The sequence below is a fragment of the Lentinus tigrinus genome (genome assembly GCF_003813185.1).
Source record: "Lentinus tigrinus ALCF2SS1-7 unplaced genomic scaffold L226scaffold_11, whole genome shotgun sequence".
Lineage (NCBI taxonomy): Eukaryota > Fungi > Basidiomycota > Agaricomycetes > Polyporales > Polyporaceae > Lentinus > Lentinus tigrinus.
Window position 1 is genome coordinate 741,023 of NW_027137920.1, and position 16,969 is coordinate 757,991.

Here is a 16,969-nt window from a genome sequence, read left to right on the forward strand (position 1 = left end):
CTCGCGGACTTGGCTGTCGGACGACCTCGTGCGACGCGCGAAGACTGGCGCAATGCAACCAACCACAGCGGACATCAGGAGCATGAGCCTTAGTAGCCAGGAAAGAACATCATGATACTTAGTCCCTATAATTGCAGCCATGAGCAAACAGAGCATCCGCCCTTACACCTGCTAAATCCCGTTGAGAATAGCAGCAGACAAGCCTAGAGAACGCTGGATTCTGAGCGTAACTTGAGCGGCGTTGAGTACGGCATGGGCGCTCCCCGAAGCCCGACAAGCTTCCATTTCGAGACCAGTGATGGCGGTCGACCAAACACAAGCACACACATGGTCCGTGCGCACTGGCCCCAAACCTATATTAGCTGGTGTCGCGCACTTCGTTTCCTTACCACTCTGGCCTTTTGGCTTAGATCAAGTGTAGTATCTGTTCTTAATAGTTTAACCACTATTATGGAGGCACCGCCTCCATTATTGGTTATCTAATTTTTGCCGCCCTTGTTCTCCGAGCTCTGCTTGCAACTCGGAGGCGCGATGACCTTGCCACTGCAGTACCGGCTTGTGTCGTCGGGGGATCCCCTTCCTTTTCTCTGGCTCGCCTTGTAACCAACCACTTGGTTGGAACCTCGGTGTTTCAGATGATTGAAGTGTGGATTTATTCTGTTCTTTGCTAACCGTTTCTCACTGCTGTTGGTCTGAGATCTCCAGTAATTACTGATATCTCCGTAGTTTGCAGGAGGCTTCGGATCCTAACAAGTACAAATAACACTGAAGGTCATGATTATGTCGCCACCACTACCACCACATTACTAGGTATTCTTCCGTCTGACCACCTCCCCAAGGTGTCCATCCCAGACATTGTTGCAAGCAATGGCGTTCACGTACGCTCCTGACTTCGTGGTGAGTCACGATGCGCACGTTCACCGTAGACAGGTTCAGGAGAATATGATCATGGCCAGGTCAAGCGAAGGCGCAGACGATCGCGACAACCCGTCGACCCGTGCTTAGGTTTCTATGAAGATATACCTACGTCGCCCAGTATTCCTCTGTCAGCCAGCACGCCCGTACGGACAGTTTGCTCGTCCGAGCCGATAGAAGAAGTGCATACAGTCGACCTGTATGGCCCGAACAACCCTGGCGATGATGACGCCGGCGTCCGCCAACGTCTCTCTGTCGCGCCTCCAGACTCGGATTCCCCTGCAGGCATCCAGACACCCGTGCTCCTGGACAAGGATGCCAATGAGCCCCTCACGGTGGAGCAATTCCTGCGGCGGGCCGCTACGACTACATCAGGGAAAACTCCCCGCGAGTATTAGCGCTAAATTAGATAGGCCTCGGCACTCACGATTCAATAATGATACTCAGACTCTATAATCCAACTAAGTGCGGGCTAATGGTCACTCATGAACGAATAGCAACAGTCAGAAAGCGATAACGCCAGTGTTAGAAAGGCAGATTCTGCGCGCGAGACAGAAGACTGGTGGTGTACTAGTGCGCGCTACAGAAATGACATGCAGACTGCGGCAGGCATGAGCGCAGCACAGTCAGCAACCAGACTTATACATAATCAGATGCATGCAGCATGAGAATCCCCTTGAACCTGCCTTCCTTGTACTACAACACCATGACCATCTCGCTGCACCCCATGCACCGGTCGTACGCCGCGCCCTCGATCGTCACGTTCCGGAACTGCGCCAGGAACCCGCGTAGCTGGTGTGGTACGACTCCGAGGATGTTTCGTATGCTGGGGGAGTGGATGAGGATGAGGGGTCTTGGAAGGTGGAGGTGGTGGAGGCGGGAGGCGCGGGCGCGTGGATGCCTGATGGGTACTGCAGGAGGGAGACGAGGAGCTCAACAGCGGTTGATGCGGCGATGGACGCGAGCCCCGGGCGTGTCACGGTGCACATCTGGTCGAGCGTGCGGTCCGTGAGTGACTGCAATATAGTGAGTGGTCAGCACTTCATCGCCTGCGTGGACAGCAAGAAACTTACATCCGACGGGGCGACGATATCATTGCAGTAGTAACACCCAAGCCGCTTCCCGTCCGCACCAGGCGTCCTCGCTCCATGCCGCATGACGAGGAAGGTCTTGAACCCGGGCGCAGTGTTGAGCACGATCTTCCCCTTGGACGTGTCCAGCATGGTCGGCAGCCACTGGCTCTCATGCGAATCCGTGAGCAGGAAGACGTCGTCGTGCTCGTCGACGAGCTTCTCGAGCGCCGTGACGTTCTTCTTGACATGCTGGACGGACGCGAGCGGGATCGGGTGCCCGGGCATCGGGATGCTGAGGTTGTGGGCCATCGCGTTCTGCGAACGGGAGCGTGAATAGGGTGCGAGGTAGGATACGGATATGCACGTACGACGCCAGGGAAGATCTTCTTCAGCTACTCTGTGGCGCATGCGGTCTTGGGCTTGCCGCCGTGCATGCAGTCCTCAAAGTCGGATAGCGGCTGGCGGACGGGGTTGGAGAACGGGACGCGAGCCGCGTCGACAAACGTGCAGCTCCACTCGGAAGATTCGCTTGCTGCGATCCATCCCACTCTGACGGCAAACCCCATAACAGCACAAGTTCGGCGTGGACAGACGTCTGACGTGTGTACGAAGACGTGTGCGTGATGTGCGCTGGCCTTGGAATGGTCGCATGGCGCAACACCACGCCTTCGGACCCTGGGCCTCCTCGGCGCGGCGAGTACTGGGGCAGCATACGTCTCGAGGGCGAAGAGAACCTTGTCAATACGCGTTCGCAGTCGTACATCCGCACGCTGGGATCCAGGATAGAAGGTTGACCGTCCACCGTTGGCAACGAGCGGGCCTCGCGGCCTCTTCGACGTGCGAGCGCGATGTCCGCGTGGACGTGGGCCGGCGGAGGTGGAAAACCCGACGCGCGGGTAAGCATGGAAGAGGCGTGCAGGTGCTGGTGAAGCGGGGATGGAAGGACCTTGTAGGACTCTGCCTCGCGCATGAGCAAAAAGCGCACCTGTTCCTAATGCGCTACAACGCCGGCAGCGCCATCGAGACACTCGTTGGGGACTACGCTGGCTTGTAGTCGTCTGTAGAGGTTCGTCGGCGGCGACGCAGAGCTGGCAACTTCAGTGGGGGTTGACGAAGGATGGTAGTCAGATGCAGATAGAGGTGGTAACGGCCAAGGAATGATGCAGGCAGAGAGCCGTGGGAAGGAAACTCACGTCCTGACTGTCGCGTCGCGTCGCGTCAGCACGTGAGTTTGTTGAACATCATCGGCTACACGTCGGCAATCCTTTCCACAGGTATAAAGGCTCCCACTGCGCCCACCGGTTTCTCATGGACTCCCGACCCATACTGTCCCTATGGTGAGGGTTTCTTGCAGCCAGAGGGTCATAGAAGACTAGACCCCACATCAAGAGAGACGACGTCGGACGAGCAAATACGTCCCCAGTGTGAGAGGTGCGTGGTGGCTTGTCCATACCGGGTCTGCAGGAAACGTTGCGCCTTGTCTGACCATCGTCGCGTCGTGACTGTCCCTCCGGCGACATGTGTGGTCTGATTACCCAGTCACGGTATTGGCGTCAGTGTTGGCGCATGAGTTGAGTTACTCCCACCCTGATCTGAGTCTGCCAGCATTCCCCAGCGTGAGCCCTGCAAGGGATAAGTCGTCGTCGCATTAGGGGAAAGCAAGGACGTACTATGAGAGTATGAGCGACGTAGCAGCCGAGGGTACCTGCACCCAGGAGGAGACATTGTGTGTTGGTGGGACCTTCTCGAGGTCCAACGTGAGGAGGATTCACCACTGCATGAGCTTGAGGTTCAGGTTGATGGCTTGACCAGCCGGTCTGCGTGAGGATCAGCATGGCAACTCCTTTGTACTGAGAGAAGACACACCTTCTCCGATCCATCATCGGCGCGAGATCCACAACACGCACGCTCAGCTTGCCTAAGTGGCTCTTGCATTCACCTGGAGGCAGCTTGACGTCGCGCCAGCAGAGGACGCTGACGCAGCCCCATGCCGTCTCTGGGTGCATATCGGTCGTGTTGGTGCGGATAGACGGGCGACCAGAAGCGTAGCGTCAATCCCACCAGATATTGAAGAGTCGGAGGAGGAAGACCGCCAGTCGTCGGCATCACCGTAGAGAGCAGAGGTGGGAGTGTAGTAGACACTGGCGGGACTTGCCGCACTAGAACTGGGACTGGGTGAACGTACTTCACGTAGATCCGTCCACGAAGAGCTATACGGAGAAGCGGCCTGTGCGTGGAGGCTGTTTGTGGCAGAGCGTATGGGACGCAGCTTCAAGTTCTTGTGCACGCTGCGACGTAGTTTGTCGAGCAGCGCGAGGTCCTTGGAGATGTCATCGGAGTTTGGGTCAGAGTCAGTCTCGAGTGCGGAGGTGTAGTCTACGGGGGAGTTGGATGCAGAGGATGCAGTGGATGGGGAGGAGAGCTGAAGGTTGTCATCGTCGTCGGCGCGGTCGATGGGAGTCTCGAGTTCGATGACGGTATTCGACACGGCGTTTGTCTGCAAGCAGAGTGAGGAGGTGTGTGAGGAGGTCGCCGAGTGGCCGGGACGAGAACCCCAAGCCTGAAGGCACTCCGGGCATGCTCGATCTCCGCGGGTCCACAACAATGTCTTGCCACTCAGGCTGCTAGACGTCGTCATCGAGTGCGGGTGCTCGAGGCAGTGCAGAGTTGATACTAATACATTAGCTTGTACATGTGGCGGTCTGAGAACGAGTTCACCAAGAAAGAGGGGCAAGCGTCCAGTATGTTGTACGTAGTCCAGTCACGTGGGGCGACTGGTCCAAACTCGGGCAACAAATGACAACTACGATACAATTGCTCCACGGGGATGACACTTGCTAGCCGTGCGCGACCACGAATTGAACGTTTGACCTTGTATAGTCCATGGTGGGCAGCAGTTGCGTCAAAGGGTGTAAACCATTCGACGTAGGCGAGATGATTGGGCTGTTGTGCGACCGGAAGATGTGGGAACAGTTCGGGCATGGCCTTGTCTGGGAGCTTGAAGACGAGGCGGACCTGAGCGACGCAAAAGCCTGAGATTATGTGTTCCTGTGAGCTTGTGCTTAGGAGATCGTGTAAACCATGACTTACCTTGAACGCCTGCCAGCTCAACTCCTGGGAGGCGGACAAGTGCGGTGTCAAAGCGTCCGGGGATGTCATCACCATACTTGTTCTGGCGAATCGGGCGGCAGTGAATCACATCGCGGAGGTCAGCATCGGGGAAGCCATGTGGGTCGTCCAGCCAGAATTTGACTTTGTGGAAGGCTGGGATCTTGTGGAAGTTGAAGTATACACTAGCTGAGGCGCGTTCCAGCTGGGCTCGTGTATACTCTGGGTGGTTGTGCTGAACAACAAAACGAGACAGAGCGTCACGAAAATATAGTGCCCCATAGCGCTCACCAAGATGATCCAGCGGAACGGCCTTCACAGACGGATGTCGGGTCATCTCAATGCGCCGCTTGGGTTTGTTGACAGGATCTTGAGGTCGGCCTCCTGGGTGACGCACAAGAGAGAGTGATTGGTCGTTACCGGTTGGTGGCTCGTCCACCTGGGGGAGAGCGGCAGCGACAGTGGGCGGAGGAAGGTGCGTGGTCACTGGGAGCATTCGCCATGCAATGTACTTCTCGTGCCGAAGGATCTTCTCCCGTCGTTCCAGCCACTTTGTCATCTGGGTCAGCTCATCCTTCTTGTTCGTTGCTCGGTACGCATCCTTAGCCATGTCGATGTGGAGCCTCTCCGAATATTGCGTGTCATAATTGTCCGTAGTACCGTAGAATTCGATGGACCGCCTATAGTGGTCGAGGGAGTGCAGTTTCGGCAGATGGAAGTGGTCCCGGATGCCGAGGTCAATGAAGATAGACTTGTTGGCGTGGAAAGCCTCGAGCGCATCATCGAGGAGGCGCAGGGTGCGGGAGGTGTGAGTGGTGTACTGCGCGAGGTATAAGAAGTCGAGGACAGCCCTGGTTGCGCGCACCAAGCGAACAGACGATATACCATTGGGAAGAGGCAAGCCAACAATGAGGCCAAGAAGAATGCGACAGATGTCTTGATGTTCTTTGCCCGTGACGCGGGACATATTGGAGATGCCCTTCGAAAAGTGGCGAAGGTGGTGGTTAGGTGGGAATCGTCGGCAGCGTGCATCAATCTCCTCATCGCCGAAGGCCTCCCGGATCCAGGAGATCAGGTGCTTGACGACACCTTGGTAGAGCTGGTGTAGAATGTCCGGGGTGATGGCGTAGTAGATGTTTGTGTAGGGGAGGTTAGCCCAGAAGGGCTGCACTATGGGCTTGAAACCAATGGCCTCGCACGCCTTCTTGAAAGCTCGAGGTCCTTCGTCGAGGGTGTCAAGTGCGTCAAGCACCTCTTGAAGCTTCCGAAGAGGACGGCTGGTGTCACAGGTGTCTCCGACCTCATCCCGGGGTACTGGGCATTTAGGACACTCGCCTGTCTTGCAGCACGTAACCAGGACTTGCTCCGGATAGTCACCAACGTACACTGCGAGGATAGGGTGGCCGCGTCGTACAATTCCGTCACCGCTCGCAATTGGCATGCCGGTGAGACCGACAGCTGCAAGTGGTTCAAGGATCTGAGACAGACACCCATGGAACAGGTTGGCGAGCATTCGACGTCGTGCGGCCTTGTTCGTGATGTGGAGGAGACGAGTGGTGGGGAGGTATGCGAGTAAAATCTGGCCACGACGCGACGGCTTGCATCGGATGTCCTTTGGAAGGTTGCCAATCGTCATGTATACGGGATACGCAGTCTTGTTGCCAAAGACCGTCAACTGCGTTTTGTCAGAGGAGATGATGATGGGTATAACTGTTGCGCCTGGGTTTGTCTTCTCAATTTCTTTCTGTGTTGAAGGTCAGTCAGCATGCGAACACTTCCAGAGTGAATTGAGGCATCCATAGTCGAAGTTTTGACCCCGCGCTGCCTTGTATACTAGGGTGTGCGGAGGCAACTTGGACTCTGGAGATGCAATGAGCTGCTTACCTGCGTTGCCCACCACCACTTGCCAGTGTTTATGTCGAAATACACACGGATTGTGCAGTCCTCATCCGCGTAGTGTCGCTCAGGGACCAGCAGCAACAGTGGAGCAAACTCGGGGTCGCCAAAGAGGGCCTCGACGCATTCCAGCACATCACGAGCATAGACCTCGAAGGCCTCACCACCGACAATGATCTCCTCGCGCCGAAACTGCGGACGCGCATTTGGGAGCTTCTTGTCAACGAGCTTGTTGAGCTCGCGCGTGTTCTTGTAGGACAGAGCAAGGCGCTCGGCGACCTGTAATAGAAAATCGTCAGTGTGTACAGCGGAGGAAAGACTAACCACTTACCCCTTCTATCTCCAAGAACTCAGTGAACGCAGTTGACCCAGACCCTCTCAGCTTGCCCCATCGCGCGACCTGCCAGTCGAGACGTGACTTGAACGGCGCATAAGGATTGCCGGTCTTTGTCGCGTCCACGCTGGACATGTAGGCATAGTACGTTGAGGCTGAGGCAGCTGCCTCGGAGAATGATCCTGGTGGCATCGGCGCACCAGCGCCCGTGCTTCTAAAGCGGACAACATGGGTTTTGACCCTCGCTGTACGCTCGATAGCCTCGCGCTGGGCATGCGACGGAATGGCCGGCCCAGGAAGCGGTTCCAAGGGGTCTTCTGGTCCACAAGAAACGGAGTGGACAGGCACACCGCGAATTGGTGGCTCCCAGGAGTCCGGAGGGATGAACTCGTCACTTTCTTCATCAGAATCAGAGTCCGGACTGTCCGGAACCTCTTTGACCGTCGCATCGTCAAAGAATCCAGGTTCGTATTCGCCGAAATAGTCGCCTTCGAAGGGAAGTGGGTCGACATCCATGTCCAGATTATCGAAGTCAGGGAGAGGAGGGGGGGAGGCAGCGTCCGTAGGCTCAGGGAGAGTATTGAAGAATCGGGTCTTGAGGGCAGCACAAGCAGGCTTGCGCGTCTGACTGATGTGCTGGGTGAGGCCAGATGGACGGAACTGGCCACCACAGGCAGGGCACTTTTTGAGGGCCATGGCGAGGAAGTCGAGATGATTGCTCAGTTGTTGTTGCGCGGAATTGTGCAAGTACGTGCATTAGTAAATCAAAGGGGGACAATGAGCGCTTCTTACCATGGTTAATCACAATGAGCGGCGGGCTTGCGTCAGAGTGATCACACAGGCACACGATGTTCGGCCGAAAACAAAAACTGTATAGTACCATGCCTGAATTTCAAGCCCCGACTGATCTCAGCGAGGGAGAAAGCACAACATAGTAAGAAACGTACCTGCGCGTACAACATTTCATACTGCCGATCCTATTATCGAACATCCATCCTCCTGTGATCACACACTTCCATCTTTGCCTAAACGACATATCAATTATCCATGGCACCTCGACCACGTCCCATCAAAAAGAAGACGGCTCACCTTGTTGATGATCCGCTGGATGGAACATCCGCACCGCCCGCTGGCAGCGCAACGGCATCGCCAGATGAAACCTCGGGTCCACCCCTCAACAAGCGGCGGACCCGTGCGTCGGCGGCCGCAGCCACACAGGGTGAAGCCGAACCTGGAAACCAGCAAGCTGCCTCACCGTCGAACGGGCAGATTTCTAGTAAGTACTTGATATTAGCATCATCACGGACACGGTGCGGCGACCCTCCAGATTGGGACACACGTACCTTTTTCAACGTACTTATACTCCTCCTCCCGGACAGGTGAGAACCCTCCAGTCGCCAAGCCTAAAAACCCTCGTCAGTCTCAGCCTAGCGCGACGTCCACACAAACCCAACAAGGTAAAAACAAACCAACTTTGCATGCCAGAGTAGTCCTTAACCACCGCTCCCCCAGCGCCCAATGGGAAGCCCATGCTGAGTCACAAACGTGCAAGCTCCGGAGCCACGCAGAAGCAGCTCGGCGCTCCGCCCAAGAAAAAAGCCAAGCCGCCTGCAGTGGAACGTGAGTGATATCACAAGTGTTGTGCCAACCAAGGACTAACCATGAGCCAAGGCCCCACAAAACGCGGTCGAGCTGAGGCCAAAAAAGGTGCGTCGAGATCACGCGCGCGGTGTTCTTGTGCTCATTGTGAACAGAGCTCCGGCATGGCTCCGCCGTCTATGCACCGCCCATCGAGTACGCCACAAGCTCCTGCGATGAAGAGATTGCCCTGGCAGTAAAGAGCACCCGTGCCGCCAGGAAGCCAGCAGGTGAGGTTCTTGTGGCGACAGGGGTCCATTGTGCACACAATCTGACAAGATATTTCGCAAAATTTTAGCATCTGCAAAGGTGCAAGGTGATAACACAGACGCACCTGACACTGATCCCGAGGGTGAGCGAGATGGATCAGATGCAGAGGGTGCCGCCAACGCCGGACTAGGACCGAGCGATGAGGAAGAAGGGGAGCTGTCCGCATCCTCGGACGATCTTCCGTCTGATGGGGAGGCTCTTGCAGCGCAATTCGCTGCAGAGGTACGTTAGAACATCCTATTCGATACCCGAAACTCACTGAACCACCTGCAAAAATAAAGAGAGCACATTGGAGTGAGCCTCGCTCCCGCAGGGAACACCCCGTGCGATATGAGGAAATAGGTGCTTGACGCAGCGCGCGGGGCGAAAAATTTCGTAATATGGTGATTGAAGAAAGCTCACCTTCTTCAGATGCCAATTACGAGCCTGTCAGGACGCCTGAGGATGGACACAGCAGCGAGTACGAGTACGACACAGATGATGAAGAAGAGCAAGAGATGATGGCACATCTGAACAGGCGCGCTATCCGTGAGAAGGAATACAAGGTTCGTTCATGGTGACTTTCTCGCGCACGGGCCCATGACCAAATTTGGCTCACACGGACACTCTACAGAAGCTGCCGCCTTTACTGCCTCCCACCGCCGCACATCCTGAGGTATGTACCCAGGCTTGCCTCACTTGCCCACTCGACCGCCTCTCATCCCGCCACAGCAACCGATCTGGAAGCCCACACAGCCTCAAGATGACGCTCACCAGATGCCCACCATGGTTATGTCCGCCCACGCCGACAACAACAGCGACGACGACAATGACGACAATGACAACAATGCAGAGCCCGAAGACAATGTCAATGCAGCCAATGCTCCACCCACGCCCTTCATGGGCCCGGATGTTCAACCTCCAGCGATGTACGCCATCATCATGCCAAATGGCCATGGCGTAGTCAACCTCACCGCACAACACGAGCACACCCGCAAGATCGTCCGTGATGCATTGCCCATCCTCGAGGCCAAACTGACCTTCAAAAATGTCTTCCCCAATGCAATTACCCTCGCCCAAGAGGTTCGCAACACGCTCATCAACGTCGCCAATGCAGCTGGTTACTCTGGCCTCGAACATGCTCTACGCTACAATCCTCAAGTCAGCGGGCCCATTGCCGTCATTGTGCGTCGCTTGTCTGCTCCATTGGGCAACTAATCTTCATACCTCCGTCCTCTTCAGGTCAAGCAACGCATGAGCACGTTCCGCGGGAACGTCAAGAAGACCGCAGACACGCATGTCACTGCGTTCTACTCGCTCAAGCCTGGGTGCGCCGCTCTTGTGGCCGCACTATTCGATCACCTAGCGTATAATTATGTGTTCACCTGGGATGTGAGCTCCCATTGCTCTACCGCTCTGTTGACGCTTACTGATCTCTGAACCAGCCTACTGCTAACAAGCTCCAAGTGTCCTGGAACAAACCCTACGGTCATGCGATCTACCCTGCCATGCTCCACACATGCTTCTTCAACGGCTCGTCATCCATGGCCGCCAAAAACCCGGACCTCTTCTGCTCGAGTCTGGACGCTCGCCCACAGGAGAAGGAGATACCCATTCCCATGCTCGCGTTTGTCGGCGCCGCGGTACGCGTTCATTCTCCTGTCATGTGTCTTTTTCTCAGAACTGATCTTCGTCAGATCCATGCGGCGCTTTCTGAGTGGCGCTCAGGCAATCAAGCTCATGTGTCGTTCTCTGCTGACGGTTTCCTGGACGTCTACAACGAGCACAAGCTGCTCCTCGTAGGTATCAAGAACAAGAACCTTCGCGCATTCCACAAGATGATGCACCGCCTGTACCAAGAGGCCAGGTGCGTTTGTGTTGTGCTGTCATCATTCGCACTTACAACTATCTAACCAGAGATCTGCTATACTAGCGGCGCTGTTCCTACCAACAATGAGGCCGCCATCGCTGCTGCTGATGACGCCCTTGCCTTCGTTGACTTCGCTGCCATGGACGTCGACTGAAGCGCTATGCAGTGTCTCATAAATTAGGTATGTGCGCGAACTCTCCCATGTCTATATTACTGACTAGTACTCCTTTCCAGCATGCCAACTATTCTTCGCTCCTTACGCTGACCGCCAGTCGCTCTTTTTTGAAGGTACGCCCCGTACATATTGCACTGTTCTGTAGCATCTGACTGGCACGCCTTACAGCCCACTTATGTCGCTCATTTGAGGGGGTATCATGGTTGTAGTAATCGTCTGTATCCAAGCATGTATACGTCGTAGCTACCCCTGTTGCATCCCGTTATCCTATAGTCCTTGCAGAATGTGATCATGACGCTTTCTCGCAACGTCCTGGTGTGATAGCGCTCCGATAATGCACTCATAATGACCAATAATACCCCGATAATTGATGTCTATAATGCTCTACTAATGCTACTAACGCCTCTAATTATATCGGGACCTTCAGTATTATTATAATGGTCTAATGCATCTAATTATCGATAATTAGCAAACATTAGAGCCCATTATCGCGGGGAGTTTTCCCTGATGATAGAGAGCACGTTGAGACCATGGTACGAAGCGGAGTACGGCCCACAGACGATAGAGTGAGCGAGAGGGGATGCCGACGACCAGTGGAAGCATCCAAATATGCATTGTCTAGCCTCATGAACTACGCGGTTGCATGGTGACGCAGGAGTATGGCGAGGAGGGCAGAGAACGTAAACGCACCGACATCAAAGCGCGGTTAACCTAGTCCACATAGATATCATCTTCTGCATCGCCGCTGGCCGTCATAGTACATCCGTTGATGTACAGCCTTTCCGGAACTCTATCGCAATTTTCGAAGAGGTTGTTGGCACAGCCAATGGCCGCCTAGAAAACCTAGAAATTATAAGTGTTTAATGCGGGCAGAAGAGGCACAAGTGTGTGTAGAAGATATATGGTGAGACTGCCAAGAATTCGGCATCCAATGAGCCGTGATACATCGTATGCGCTGGCCAACCAGTACATCGTTCCTACATAGACATCAGCCGGTGTACTCGGGTGGGGGCTCCAGCCTCTCGTCGCGAATACCCTGCATCACCTGCCGGAGGTTTTCCACCTCAGCCCTCAATCCCACGAGGAACGCAGCCGAAAGGGAGCCAGCCGCAGTCGACTCCCGCTCTTCCAACGCAGCTGGGTTTGTGACTGATGCATCGGGCGGCGATATCGGTTCGCCTTGCTGCATCAACCCGGTTCGTTCTCGAGCCTTGGAACTTTCAATGACGCGAGGTGCATCCGTCGGGTTCCTCTGTGGGGCACCTTCGTAGGAGGATTGGATCGTGTACTGCATTTCCTTGTGGCTGTCGAAGGCGGAAAACGACGGTATAGGGACGCGTCTGCGACGCCAGACTAAGGTCGCAGCTCCTGCGGCGACGAGCGCAACACCGCCTACGATGCCGCCTACGATCGCACCAACATGAGACTGGCTGTGCCGTGTTTCATCATTGCTCGAGCTGCTAGTTTCCGCGGATCCCTGACTGCTTTCAGTAGATGTAGGCACGACGATGGTAGTATTCGGGATACTGGGTTCGGTGATCAGCATCCGGTTGAACGTAGCGTGCAGGATGAGTGCCTCACCCCAATGCCAAGTGGGCGAACATGGCACCCAGAGCAGGACTGGTTCAGCATGAGTGAATGTAATCAACGGAGTGCGAGGCGGAATGAGGTAGATGCAGCATACCCAGCACTCCCGCCACCACTGCTTGCACGGTCACCAGTGACGGCGTTGTAGACATCCGGGAACTCTCCTGACGTTTTGTTGAAGGAGGCTCTGTCCCATGCGTACTGTATCAGCTGATCGCGGACCCCATCGTCCGTGACTGTAGCGGATGTGAGAAGGGTCCATGCTAGCATTCGACGTTTTAGCCCTATGTCTTCGCAGCTCGAGGAAAAATCATACCAGTGCTCGAAGTATGGGACACAGTGTTCACGTCGTCGATCGGAATTCCAAACGGAGAGGCCTCTGGTAATTGAGTCCGAGTTCAGTGCACGCCACTCTGAACAGTTCAGCTGACATACCAGTTTGGAGCAACGTCTTGTAATAGTCCGTCTGCTTCACCAGCATCTACGAGGCTGGGTCGTCCCATATGTTACGGACACACCTATCATAGACGGATCAGACGACCATGAGGCTTCTCCTACGTGAAACCGTCCGGTGTCGACAAAACTTACCGGTTCTTGTGCCTCTACAGTTAACTTCTCGCTGGGTCAACCTTGAGCTTGAGTCATCGTCTGTCAGCGACAGTATGTTCGAGTAGTCAGTACTAGTCAGTAGCCGCATATAGTCGTCGTTAGTCGCATTCCTGCGGCCGGACTGAACCTCGCTCACCTATAAATATACCTTGAAGCACTTCAATCATTGTACAGCGACGAGGTAGTAGAAGCTGAAGCATATTGCTCGCAGAGCGCGTCAAGCGCAGCTTGACTCGACGGAGCCGGTCAGCTCATCCTCACCGGTGCACATTTATTCAGAGTCCCGCAGGCGGTTCCGAAGCGTCCATGTGGACGGTATCCCGGGTACAACCATCCCGTCGTCGGAAGAAGGTGAATATGAGATTGTTATACATAAATGCAAACGGACCCGTCAAGGAGTCAAGTCGACGTTGAGACACGCAATAAGCGCTCGTTGATCACAGTCGCTTGGGCGCCCGGACCTTGCCGATAAGAACTATATAGCTGTTCCCAAGCCACCGACAGACCGGTCCACCGTAGTAGCATTATCGAGGCCACCGACGATACCGACCCCAGCGACAAGACTCACGCTGCCGACAAGATGGTCAGTCTCTCTGCCTCGTACGCTGCTGAACCTATGGCTGAACTCTGCACGATGTCTAGGCCGAACAAAAGACGACACCTACGAACCCCATGAAGGAGCTCCGCATCGACAAGCTCGTCATTAGTGCGTTTCTTGTAACATCTTACCCTTCCTCAGCCGTCCTGAGCGTGCACACTACTCCCCTCCCAAACATCCTACTTCAATAGACATCTCCGTCGGTGAATCCGGTGATCGTCTGACGCGGGCGTCGAAGGTGCTGGAGCAGCTTACCGGTCAGACCCCGGTCACGTCCAAGGCGCGGTACACCGTTCGTCAGTTCGGTATCCGTCGTAACGAGAAGATTGCTGTGCACGTCACCATCCGCGGCCCCAAGGCTGAGGAGATCCTTGAGCGCGGCCTCAAGGTCAAGGAGTACGAGCTCAAGCGCCAGAACTTCTCCGAGACCGGCAACTTTGGCTTCGGCATCCAGGAGCACATCGATCTCGGCGCACGTTACGACCCGACGATTGGTATCTTCGGCATGGACTTCTACGTTGTCATGGGCCGCCCTGGTGCGCGGGTAGCGAGGAGGAAGCAGAAGAAGGCGCGGGTGGGCTTCCAGCACCGTATCAAGAAGGAGGACACGATGGGCTGGTTCAAGCAGCGTTTCGATGGCATTATCTTGGTGCGTTTTCCTGGTTCATCCACTCATGAGTTTTTCTCTGACCGTCTGCACTGCGATGTAAATAGGCGAAGTAGACGTTTTGTATCATATGTTTATGCTGTCGTTGCTGCTATGACCTACTGTACGCCATGCACTCCCATGCACCAAAAACACGCCATCATCGCATTTTTTTCGCTGGATCTACACCCATACTGTCTGCCAGAGTCTATGTGCATCAGCCTAGGGAAGGCGAGTATCATCGCAAAGTTGGTCGCGCTTTATATGGACTGCCTTGCGGCTTGCCACTTTGCCTACCATGAAATCAAAGCATGTGCGCTGGTAAACGCTCTATGGTACACATTCGATCCAACGTCTACATGACACCCGTTTCAGACTACCCGCCGAACCGCGCAATCCGCCGCCGCCTGATCTCTTCAGGACTCAGCTCAGGTTCCGGCTCCGGAGCGTCGGTCTCTGACTCAGTCTTGATACTCTCCGAAGACGGCTGACGCTTGATCGCTGGTGGTTGCAACGACTGCGCTGGTGGGGTAGGTACCTCTGACGGCGAAGAGCGTGAAGATGCGATGGGTGGCGGACTGGGAACGCGGAAGCCAGGAGGTACAGTCTCCAGCGAGGCACGCAGCGCCGCCTGCAATTCCTGATCTTCGTCGTCGTACACGCGGTGCTGGTGCCAAGCTGGGGGCGCACTCTGTGCGAGCGCAGGCGCAGGCGCAGGTGCGTCGTCATCCTCTTCCTGCGATCCCTGACCCGAACCTTGCGCCCGCGCCATCGCTTCACTCTCTGCAATCGCACGGCGCAACATCTCGTCCTCGTTCTCCTCGTCCGCCCCGCGGCGTGCCTGTCGCATGCGCGCAAGAGCTTCGATCTCCGCAGCCTCGTTCTCGTAGGTGTTCTGCAGCGCGTACTCCTGTGCGCGCCGCATGCGCTCCATAACCGCGCGCTGACGAGCCATGCTCGCTGCAACTGGATCCATAGGCTCAACCTCCGGGCCCCCACGCATCTCGAAATCATCGTCCTCGTCCTCATCCTCGTCGGGCTCGATGATTTCGGGATCGCGCTGGATAGGCACGCCGGAGGAAGTGCGAGAGGGCGGTTGCTGTGGTGCGTGCACGGAAGCACCAGCGATTCGTTGTGGGATGTATTCGCCGTAGTCGCCGCCAGCCAGGGAAGCTTGCAGTGCGGCTTGCAGCTCCATGTCCTCGTCCTCGAAGCCTTCGATGCCATGTGCGCTCGACGAACTTCGCGTCGCAGAGTAGTTATACGAGAAGTTGCCTGCAGCTTCTTCGGGGATAGTTGCCAAGAGCTGGTCGGCTTCCACGCGAGGGAGAGCAATCGGTGCTTCGATATCTCGTTGAATGACGGCGAAAATTGAGTAGCCTGTTCCAAGGGGCATGTGGACGTGCGTTCGTCAGCGTAATGCGGGGCACTGGTCCTACATAAACGTACCCTCTTGCTGAGCTTGTTGCAGGAACATGCCGAGGTAAAGCTTTCCGATACGCTCAGGGGCATCGTTGAAGGAGTTTAGGTTGAACCAGTGGCCTCCACCCGGATCGGCCTCGAGCGCGGGGTCGGGTGAGACGTTGCCGAAGCGACGGATGGTGTACCAATGTTGTGCGTGGTTCAGGATGAATGCCATTTGGGTGCTATGGGGGAGTATTGTGGGTTCGAAGCTAGGTGTGGCGGCGGAGTGAAGCCACGTACTGTGGATGGTCATGATACGGCCGTAGCTCTTCTGCACCCCATGGAACTAGTCTACAGACGCCGCGTTAGTCAATCCGTCAGAGGCCACGATGTGGCGAGCACGAACGTGAGGTTGAAGCTGTCGGACAGCGCCTTCTGCAATACTTGGACGGAGAAGAAACCTGGGTGGGCACAGTCAGTGGCGGAATAATTGTACGACCACACAGAAGCTAGGCGCACCCGTATCGTCCATGTTATTACTCGTCTGCGCGCGTTCCTCCTCGTCGAGTTCGCGGCGTTCGACCTCATCCAGCTCGCGAGCGATCTCAGAGAGATCTGGTGCGGAGAACTGCATCGGCGGGATCGTCAGGGTGGCGAGAACGCAGAAATAATTCGCACACTAACATACTGGCCTTCTGCAGGGTGCAGAGAAGATGGTCAGCGCCACTATGCAGTGATCAGGAGGACGAACTCACGAAGTAGGGAGTTGAGAGCATGCTGGGCGCAGAGCATCTCGCCCGGCTGCTGCTTCTCATGGTAGATGAGCGGGATCAGGTCCTGGATAGTTGCCATGATGGTGTTGAGCAA

At 55.6% G+C, this 16,969-nt stretch overlaps 7 protein-coding genes across 7 annotated transcripts; 3 read left to right on the forward strand and 4 right to left on the reverse strand.

Annotated features, from left to right (window-relative positions):
* Positions 1–867: 867 nt before the first annotated feature.
* L226DRAFT_570943 (uncharacterized protein) lies at positions 868–1,313 on the forward strand (the record flags this gene model as incomplete). Its single annotated transcript, XM_067684493.1, has 2 exons — positions 868–897; positions 957–1,313. The coding sequence occupies 2 exons, from the start codon at positions 868–870 to the stop codon at positions 1,311–1,313; spliced, it is 387 nt and encodes a 128-aa protein (XP_067535877.1).
* A 360-nt stretch (positions 1,314–1,673) lies between these two features.
* Positions 1,674–2,297, reverse strand: L226DRAFT_570944 (uncharacterized protein; the record flags this gene model as incomplete). Its single annotated transcript, XM_067684494.1, has 2 exons — positions 1,674–1,931; positions 1,989–2,297. 2 exons carry the CDS (start codon positions 2,295–2,297, stop codon positions 1,674–1,676), a joined length of 567 nt encoding a protein of 188 aa, XP_067535878.1.
* Positions 2,298–4,661: 2,364 nt separating this feature from the next.
* Positions 4,662–7,461, reverse strand: L226DRAFT_462412 (uncharacterized protein; the record flags this gene model as incomplete). Its single annotated transcript, XM_067675721.1, has 5 exons — positions 4,662–5,043; positions 5,075–5,776; positions 5,849–6,840; positions 6,981–7,271; positions 7,324–7,461. The coding sequence occupies 5 exons, from the start codon at positions 7,459–7,461 to the stop codon at positions 4,662–4,664; spliced, it is 2,505 nt and encodes an 834-aa protein (XP_067535879.1).
* Positions 7,462–8,373: 912 nt separating this feature from the next.
* Positions 8,374–11,237, forward strand: L226DRAFT_523012 (uncharacterized protein; the record flags this gene model as incomplete). The annotated part of the gene is made up of 14 exons (XM_067678793.1): positions 8,374–8,602; positions 8,706–8,783; positions 8,839–8,946; positions 8,980–9,033; positions 9,081–9,194; positions 9,263–9,456; positions 9,516–9,528; positions 9,646–9,779; positions 9,848–9,889; positions 9,946–10,398; positions 10,456–10,605; positions 10,659–10,856; positions 10,911–11,080; positions 11,147–11,237. 14 exons carry the CDS (start codon positions 8,374–8,376, stop codon positions 11,235–11,237), a joined length of 2,028 nt encoding a protein of 675 aa, XP_067535880.1.
* Positions 11,238–12,146: 909 nt separating this feature from the next.
* L226DRAFT_560366 (uncharacterized protein) lies at positions 12,147–13,598 on the reverse strand. The gene is made up of 6 exons (XM_067683358.1): positions 13,591–13,598; positions 13,434–13,525; positions 13,281–13,363; positions 12,943–13,081; positions 12,840–12,878; positions 12,147–12,784 (listed from the first exon to the last, which is right to left on the reverse strand). The coding sequence occupies exons 3-6, from the start codon at positions 13,324–13,326 to the stop codon at positions 12,247–12,249; spliced, it is 762 nt and encodes a 253-aa protein (XP_067535881.1). The 5' UTR covers positions 13,327–13,363; positions 13,434–13,525; positions 13,591–13,598; the 3' UTR covers positions 12,147–12,246.
* Positions 13,599–13,976: 378 nt separating this feature from the next.
* Positions 13,977–15,062, forward strand: L226DRAFT_486401 (60S ribosomal protein uL5). The gene is made up of 4 exons (XM_067677157.1): positions 13,977–14,037; positions 14,097–14,160; positions 14,244–14,701; positions 14,767–15,062. The coding sequence occupies exons 1-4, from the start codon at positions 14,035–14,037 to the stop codon at positions 14,773–14,775; spliced, it is 534 nt and encodes a 177-aa protein (XP_067535882.1). The 5' UTR covers positions 13,977–14,034; the 3' UTR covers positions 14,776–15,062.
* Positions 15,063–15,074: 12 nt separating this feature from the next.
* On the reverse strand, positions 15,075–16,954 carry L226DRAFT_612928 (Josephin-domain-containing protein; the record flags this gene model as incomplete). Its single annotated transcript, XM_067686450.1, has 7 exons — positions 15,075–16,078; positions 16,148–16,344; positions 16,403–16,453; positions 16,509–16,563; positions 16,622–16,730; positions 16,787–16,797; positions 16,858–16,954. The coding sequence occupies 7 exons, from the start codon at positions 16,952–16,954 to the stop codon at positions 15,075–15,077; spliced, it is 1,524 nt and encodes a 507-aa protein (XP_067535883.1).
* Positions 16,955–16,969: the final 15 nt, after the last annotated feature.

Coding starts and splice junctions, on each gene's coding strand:
- L226DRAFT_486401 (XM_067677157.1), top strand. Junction 14,161..14,243: donor CATCGACAAGCTCGTCATTA/GTGCGTTTCTTG, acceptor CTACTTCAATAG/ACATCTCCGTCGGTGAATCC.
- L226DRAFT_560366 (XM_067683358.1), bottom strand. CDS start 13,326: ATGCTGGTGAAGCAGACGGACTATTACAAGACGTTGCTCCAAACTG. Junction 13,082..13,280: donor CAAGACGTTGCTCCAAACTG/GTATGTCAGCTG, acceptor CATCCGCTACAG/TCACGGACGATGGGGTCCGC. Junction 12,879..12,942: donor AGTGGTGGCGGGAGTGCTGG/GTATGCTGCATC, acceptor ATGCTGAACCAG/TCCTGCTCTGGGTGCCATGT.